At 35.6% G+C, this 8,932-nt stretch overlaps 1 protein-coding gene across 1 annotated transcript; it reads left to right on the forward strand.

Moving 5' to 3' along the window:
• Positions 4,616-6,726, forward strand: LOC109224890 (UDP-glucuronate 4-epimerase 3-like). The gene has a single exon (XM_019389460.1). It carries the CDS (start codon positions 5,038-5,040, stop codon positions 6,343-6,345), a length of 1,308 nt encoding a protein of 435 aa, XP_019245005.1. The 5' UTR covers positions 4,616-5,037; the 3' UTR covers positions 6,346-6,726.

Below are 8,932 nucleotides of genomic sequence, written 5' to 3' on the forward strand. Positions count from 1 at the left end.
ATATATATAAACTTTGTTTTGTATAAATATATATAATTTTAGTCGGAAGCAATGGATCTAATTCACAAAACTCCAAATTTGCTGTTAAAAAGGAGGATCATTTGCCTTTTTTTCAAGTTTGTTTGGCGTATTAAATACCTCAAACTAATATGTGACTCTCACATGACTGTGTCCCCGAATCGAAAACAAAGTCATGGCTGAGATATGGATATCACTTTCTGCTCAAGTGTGTTTGATACCACAGAAAATGATTTTTGAAACAAATGGAGTTTTTTTTAAAAAAAAATTATTCTTTAGGTAAGTGATTTTCCACTTATTTTTTAAGTAATTGGTTGGCTAGTGAAAATTATTTTGGATACATTTTTAATTTCTTTATTTTTTTATGGTCTTTGGGAAGAGAACAAAAGCAATGTGGAAGGAAGTGAAAAGATCAAATATTAGACAAACAATATTGTCCTTATCAATAGGTACCAAAGCATTTCATAATGGGAAGCATATTCTTTTGTCACTCGTTTATTAGCCTCTTTCGTTTTCAATAAATAAGATAGTGAAACGACTTTTTTTGTTTTACCAAAAAATAACCTAATCTTGTTTCTCCAATTACAAGTTGTATAAGTAACTTCTATTCATGGTTATCAATTTTAAAGGCTAAATATTCCCTATCAAAGAAGAAAAATAACAACAAAAATAATATTTTTTCGTAAAAATAGCACGGGCTAGCCATTTTTCGGACTGGTCATTCAAAAATAGCCAATATTTGCAAAGTCATTGAAAAATAGCCACTATTTTGCTACAACACGAAAAGTTCCAGCATAATATACTGGAAATCAGTGCACCTGTGTATGAATTTCCAGCATATTATGCTGGAACTCCAACACGTGGAAAGTTCCAGTATAATATATTGGAGATTGGAGCACCGGTACTCCACTCTCCAGTATATTATGCTGGACCGGTATATTATACTGGAGTATTTTTCCGAATTTTGAACAGTATTTTCGTTCAGATTTATCTTTACATGAAAAGTGGCTAAATTTCGATTACTTTTGAAACTGTGGCTATTTTTGAATGACCACTTGTAAATGTGGCTATTTTTGAATTTCTCCCATTTTTTTCACCATAACTCGTGAAAGCCCGATGTCAGATATTTGTATTGAAGTCTGATTCATCTCGAAGCGGAAACGCTCTCTAAAAAAAGAGCAACCTGGTGCACTAAGCTCCCGCTATGCGCGGGGTCCGGGGAAGGGCCGGACCACAAGGGTCTATCGTACGCAGCCTTACCATGCATTTCTGCAAGAGGTTGTTTCCACGGCTCGAACTCATCAGGGGCGGATGCACGCTTGCCTAAGCGGTGTCACGCGACACCGCTTCGTCGGAATTTTTTATTAAATATATGTATTAATACTGTACGAAAACGGATAAGTAGGAAAAAATGATGCAATTTGACATAAATTGTGTCTTGGTGTGTTGGTTATGTGCTTGATTGTGCTCTAAGAGGTCAAAGATTCAAACCTTAACTAACACATTTTTCTTTTACAAATATTTGAGAGAGCATGTGTTGTTAAAAATTGTGATGAAGTATAATTGAACTCAGGACCTCTCGACACCTCTTACAAAAACTCTTGCGTACCCCCCTGGAACCCTTGACCTCCTGGTCACATGACAGTAACTCAGGACCTTTTCTAACTTAAGACTCAACAAAATCAATATACTAAGGCTATTTCTTGTCTAAAAGTATGATAAGCAAAGTTATATTCCAGTTCTTCTATAAATTTCGACACCTCTTACAGAAATTCTTGCGTACGCCCCTGGAACCCGTGGCCTCCTGGTCACATGACATCAACTTTACCATTTACGACAAGGCTCCCTATTTAAAAAAAAAAAAAATCATTCTTTGGGCTCGATACGAGACGTTTGATTAAGATTTGAGGGGTCCTATTCATTTTACCATAACTCGTGGTGGTAGGCTAGACGCTATGCTCAAAGTGTTTCTCTCTTTGTTTTCATCAAAATTATTTAGGTGAAACCTTAGAACTAATATTATTGATTATTGCAAGTCACTCCAGCCAAATGACAGATATTTTCAATGAAAAGGAATTATTTTTTACAATTCATAGATTGAACACTAAAAAATAAAAAATTATAAAATATTTTAACCCGTACTAAACATACTTCTAATTTATAATTGCCATGCGTTAATGATTCTTAAAAACCATTATAAGGTTTCTTCTTTTAAAAAATTATTGCTATGATTTGATGTAAAAAGTAAGAAATAAGCCACTCTTGGAAAGAGGAAAACCATAATGACAACGTATTTGGAGCATTATAGCACCAAGGCACTTATTTTTCTCAAAGTATTCGAGCATATTAGACTACGGAATTAACTTAAATTAGATAAAGAAAGAGGAGAAAATTATGATTTGTACTTGTTTTATTTTTTTGGACTTTTATAAGACAGAATATATATTAAATAGAAGTTAAATTATATACTATTAATGTGCTTTGTATTTGATATGGGACGTAACACTATCTTACATATTTACTCATGATTTCCTAATAGTAATTAAAGCTACTTTTATTTTCCTTTTTAATTCAATAAAGGGAAGTATAGAAGCAAAGCCAAATTTGGTATAAACATTTAAGTGTGAATAAGTTTGATATTTATGCCACTTCAATAAATACATGATATGCATAATGTAATCGATATTATTACTTAACTCATTCTCATGTCAAATTTATAACTTACCATAATCGACCAATATATTTTGATGTAAATACTAGGTGTGAGTTACAGATAAGGCTATGCAATAGGAGCTAATTGAACTATATGAACGAGAAGTAAGAGAAGAGAGTTTTGAAAGTCGGGTTGGATTGACGGTCAAACTTGTTTTTAAGTAAATAAAAACTACAAATCAATATTGATAATAAGAAGCAAACAAAATGAGGTTGTTAAAGAATAACTTGTTTCGATTTCGCAAAATTAGAATAAAAATGGGAGTACTAAGACGATAAGAAGTCGAGGTGAGCATAAGTTCACATGATAACCTCAGAAAATTGGAAAAGAATCCAAAATTTGCAAGAATATTATTAAGATAAATTGAAAAGTTAAAAAGAAATAGCTTACCTTAATTATAGGATCGGTGCATCATGCTATCACCATCATAGTTATCAAACAATTGAAATTAGTGAAGAAGATATAAAAATTATCAAATCCCTATAAATTTTTTCCACCAACCAATGAAAGTGTAAATTAGTAGCCCCTCATAATTAGCCCCAAAATCTCGTCCACTCCATCTCCAACAAACAATCCTCATTTTACTCACACTTCAAAAACACCAAAACCTTAATCTCTTTAACCAAAATCAAGAATCTCCCCTCATATTTACAGCTTGTTTGGATGGTTGTGACGTATCGTTTGATAATGTATCGTATCGTATCGTATTGTATTGTACTGTATCGTTTGATGAATATAATGTTTGGATGGATTGTGTCGTTTTGGCATCGTTTCATGGTATCACGCACCTGTGATATGATGAATAAACTTGCAACATTATAAAGAAAAATTATGATACGGTAAAAAGGTAGGGTAAATGATAAAATAATATTATTTAATAATAATGAAGGGTGAGATTGAGAGAAAAACACAAGGAAACGATGCGACCACACCAAATCGGTCGTTACATAAAGTGGCACATTTCATCGTTACGTAACGACGGATTTAACGATACGATACAATAAAATTTAAGTAACAATCAAAACAAATATTGTATTTAAGATAACAATACGATACGATACAATACGTAACAACCATCCAAACAAGCTGTTAAAGTAAACAAATTATGAAAATTAAGGCCTCATTTTGAGGATTTTTTTCTCACCAATCAATGTAATAATCTCCCTCCTCCCATCTCCCAATTCTTCCTACCCTACCCCCCCCCCCCTACCCCCCCCCCCCTAAATAAGTTGTTTGTAAAAACTAAAAAATATACTACCTCCGTTCACTTTTACTTGTTCAATATTCTAAAAATAAATTTTCATTTTTACTTGTCACTTTTAGCATATCAAGAGGAGACAATTTCTTTTTTCCAGTTGTACCCACAGTATTAATTATTCATTTCAAATTATTTTCTCAAATCTATTAAAAATATGCATCAATTAATATAAATATCATGGTAAATTATACACTTCATTTATTAATTCTTAAAGGGTGTGTAAAGTTCATAGTGGACAAATAAAAGAGAACGGAGGGAGTACCAGGGGTCATTTGGTTGTAAAATTATTCCGGGATAGTTATACTACCTTCCTATAGAGATAAAATGTACACTACAATTCCAGAATAACTAATCCCAGAATTAGTTATACTTGTGATTTTATCCCAACCAAACGTAAGATAAATTTATTATAAATGTGATTCCGAAATTAATTATCTTTTATCTCTCGTACAAAACGAGCCCTTAGTAGCTTTCATCGATAAAACTCTCCAATCAAAACCTTAATACAAAAGGCTAATCCATTTCATTAATTTACCGTTCTGTTTGACTTTGTTCTTGATTCCCCGCACCCCACCCCCACCCCCACCCCACCACCCCCAACCCTATTAGTCCACTTCAAATCTTCATTATTGCCTTTTTAAATTCTTCAAACCTCATTCTTCTCCCTCCCTCAGATCTCTCTCTCTCTCTCACTAATCATCATTTCTTAATCAAATCATCAATCTTTCTTCTTTACAAATCAAAACCAAAAAAATAGAAACACCATCTTTGAACCAAAACCAGATAGATTATCATAAATAAAGCAGACTAGAAGTTCAATACTAGCCACCCCTTTTTCTTTTTCCTATCCCCATTTACATTATCAAGAATCAATCATTCATTGGGGCAAAAAAAAAAAAAAAAAAAAAAGAAGGAAAAATTCTCAAACCCTAACCCTAAGCTTTTTTCCTTTTTCAAGAAAAAAATCAGAACTTTGCTGGTTTTCTGTTGAAAATAAGAGATTCCTAATCTGGGTATTGCTCTAATCTCCAAGATTTTGCCTAAAATAATGTCCCAAATGAAGCACATTGATAATATTCCATCAACCCCAGGAAAATACAAGATTGAAAAATCCCCTTATAATAGGCTTAGGCTACAATTTTCTTTAACCAAGATTATTTTTTGGTCACTTGTTTTTGTGGGGTTAATCTTTGTATTCTTTTACAGATCACCAAATTCTGTATCAAATGTTTCTTCAGATCTCTCAAGGAGATCTCTTAGAACCAGCTCTTATGGTGGTCCAGTGTGGGAAAAAAAGATTAAATCCTCAGCAAAAATCAGGTCAAAAAATGGTATTTGTGTTTTGGTGACTGGTGCTGCTGGATTTGTAGGAACACATGTTTCAGCTGCCTTAAAACGTCGCGGAGATGGCGTAGTAGGTTTGGATAATTTCAATGATTATTATGATCCCTCGCTCAAAAGAGCGAGGCAGGAGCTCTTAGAACGCTCCGGTGTGTACATTGTTGAGGGCGATATCAATGATGTCGCCCTCTTAAAGAAACTTTTTGAAGTTGTCGCATTTACTCATGTTATGCATTTAGCTGCCCAAGCGGGCGTGAGGTACGCCATGGAAAATCCGGGATCATATGTGCATAGTAATATTGCTGGTCTTGTTAATGTCCTTGAGGTTTGCAAAAGTGTCAATCCTCAACCTGCGATTGTGTGGGCGTCGTCTAGTTCTGTATATGGATTGAATACTAAGGTACCCTTTTCAGAGAGGGATAGAACAGACCAACCTGCTAGTTTATATGCTGCTACTAAAAAAGCTGGTGAGGAAATTGCTCATACCTATAATCATATCTATGGGCTGTCGATAACTGGATTGAGATTTTTCACGGTTTATGGACCGTGGGGACGGCCAGATATGGCTTACTTCTTTTTCACTAGGGATATATTGAAAGGAAAATCAATTCCAATCTTTGAGGCGGCTAATCATGGCACGGTTGCAAGGGATTTTACCTATATTGATGATATAGCGAAGGGCTGTTTGGGGGCATTGGACACTGCTAAAAAGAGCACGGGAAGCGGTGGGAAGAAGAAAGGTCCTGCTCAATTGAGGGTGTTCAATTTGGGCAATACTTCCCCTGTCCCGGTTTCTGATCTTGTTAGCATTTTGGAGAAGTTGTTGAAGGTAAAGGCGAAGAGATTGGTTATGAAGTTGCCAAGGAATGGGGATGTGCAGTTTACTCATGCAAATATAAGCTCGGCTCACAAGGAGCTTGGTTATAAGCCTACCACGGATCTACAGACAGGATTGAAGAAATTCGTTCGATGGTACTTAAGTTACTATGGTAATGGAAAGAAAAGCGCGCAGTGATACAATTCGATTCAGTTGTGTGGTAGGACAATTAATTCTTGTTCACTTTGATTCTTATGATTATTTTAACTCATCTCTCGCTTGTTGTGCCCCCAATTTCTTGTTTTTTTCATATCTTGATGATACTATATAAGGGGCAAATTCGATCCCACGATGAAGAATTTGTGGTGGATGGACAGTGTTTGCTGCGCTAGTTGATATGCATCAAATGCAACCTGAAACCGTTCTTATTTTACACCTTTTAAGTGTAATTGTATTAGTTTCATAATTGTAGAATTCATGATAGATAGATCTGCTGCTGATTGATGGACAGCAGACATGTATCATCTTTATATCAAATTCTAATAAAAGTAGCACACGATAGTTCCATATTTGAGTTCACTGTGTTGTGTATATCTTTAAACCTAATATTCTTGTATATCAATATGATATCGTCTTCTACATAGAAATTTTGGTTAATCCTATTATGCATTTTTACTTACGTTGCTACTCCTTTCTGATATTTACTTCTCTGTGATCATTCTGTACATATTCTGCACCTCATGATTTACTATCAAAAGTCGATTATTAGGGTCATTGCAATAGATTGTTGCAATTCTTCCTTAGTCCAAGTTCTGTGGAATTTTGTTTCGTGGAGAAGAAATAGAGGGCGGCGGGCGGATACAAACAATCATTTGAAGTTGTAACATAGTACAGTCAAACATCTCTATAACAACCTCGTTTGTTGCATACATTTTTTGGCTGCTATAGCCTATAACGAAGTGTTGTTACAGAGAATATATATTATAACATAACATACAAAATTGGTTCCAGAAAAAACTTGACCGTGATCTTGAATGAGCAGGGTTGTGGATTAAATGGAACCTGTGACTTTTAGATCATGAGTTTCTCTTGTTGGTGTTATTGCTTTTGCCCATGGATGTTTTTAGTGTTGCCCATGACGTTAAACTCGATATCTAGTTACTAGCAACAACAACAACATGCCCAGTATAATTCTACAAGTGGAGTTTGGGAAGGGTAGTTTGTACGTAGACCTTACCCCTACTCTGTGAAGGTAGAGAGGCTGCTTCCGGAGACCCTTGGCTCAAGAGGCTGCTTCCGGAGACCCTTGGCTCAACTGTTAGAGGAAAGATACAAATGTGCAGTTTTTATGGAAAAAAGCTGAATTTCAATGCCTTTCTTTCAATAGATTTTTATGCTTGATTCTAGAAACACTTGAGTATTCTTATTGAAATCTGATGCTGTTTAGCACAAAAATATTGAGAGGAATTGTCTATTGGAGTCTGTGTTGATGGTTCTCCTCAGATTTCATTTTGGGAAATGGTCATAGGCATTTTGGAATTTGTGGCCATGAAAATTGTTTCGGCCACAGATTCGAGCTGTGGAAGCAGCCACTAGTGCTTGCATTAGGGTAAACTGTCTACATCACACCCATTGGGGTGCGGCCCTCCCTTGGATCCCGCGTGAACGCGGGATGACTTATACACCGGAGCAGATTACACCTTATGAATGCTTCTTTTAAAATCAGTTCTCCACACCTTATGTATGATAAATCCAATTTTGAGTTTGAGTTTCAGTAGGTTTTTTTAAATATATTATCTTGATGATGATGGTGTCGCAGCCAACATCCTCTCATTTTTGACTATTCCACCAGGTATTTGCTTGCCTTCCACCAGCACAGTTACCGGATAACTCTTCCCACAAAGGTTTAGGCAGATGAGAAGAAATCGAGTTTCAGTAAGTTTTTAACTCATGGATGGTTGCTATATACCCAAAGAAGATTATTTTGGAGGCAGTGCTGCCAATTGCTAGCTGATAGCAGATATGACAAAATTATTATTGTTGTCAACTTAGTGCAATAAGCCATGCCCTATAAAAAAATAAAGAGTCCCTTTGCCATATAATCCACCTGACAGTTGGGAGCTAAATAGCAATTTCTCATCTTAGTCAGCCCTTCACTATCAGGCTATATTGCTCGGATTCTTCAAAAATGCCAGCGAACACGTGTCCGATCTTCTAAAAGTAGTGCATTTTTGAAGGATCCGACACGCGCGGCAATATATTTGGAGAGTCCGCAAAGAAGTAAACTGTCTATGAAAAGTAAGATTAGTAACCTGAAAATAAGGCTTGTTAGCTGTTACGATATGTTTAAATGTAATGATAGTTTGAAGATTTTTGCACAATTAGTGTATATAAGTTAAATTTAGTTTATGAATGGTATATTTGAATAGCGGTTAACCTCATCTGATGCATGTAACTGACCAAGGCCATGTAGCAGATTAAACTATGTGTATTATTCTGACAAAGCAAATGGCTGCATCTGCTTTATGTTTCACGGGCTTTACTAATAATTATTTCTATACCAAGTAGATCAGCACCGATCTGTTCTTGGATTTTTGGAGCTTCAGCCGACAGCTCAATTAGAAAAAGCACTTAAAGCACGTGGATCCGAAGAGGGGGTGGGGGGGGGGGGTAGGGGGGGTAAGAGGAAGGCTTGCGAGCGAGTGTCGATCGCTCTATTGCCTGGGCAAGATCTGACGACTCCTGCCCAAATCAAAATGTTATCTTTTTGGATTCAAAATATCTT

This window comes from Nicotiana attenuata, chromosome 1, assembly GCF_001879085.1.
Source record: "Nicotiana attenuata strain UT chromosome 1, NIATTr2, whole genome shotgun sequence".
NCBI lineage: Eukaryota > Viridiplantae > Streptophyta > Magnoliopsida > Solanales > Solanaceae > Nicotiana > Nicotiana attenuata.

Excerpts from the sequence above, each read along its gene's own strand:
- LOC109224890 (XM_019389460.1), top strand. The coding sequence starts at position 5,038 with ATGTCCCAAATGAAGCACATTGATAATATTCCATCAACCCCAGGAAAA.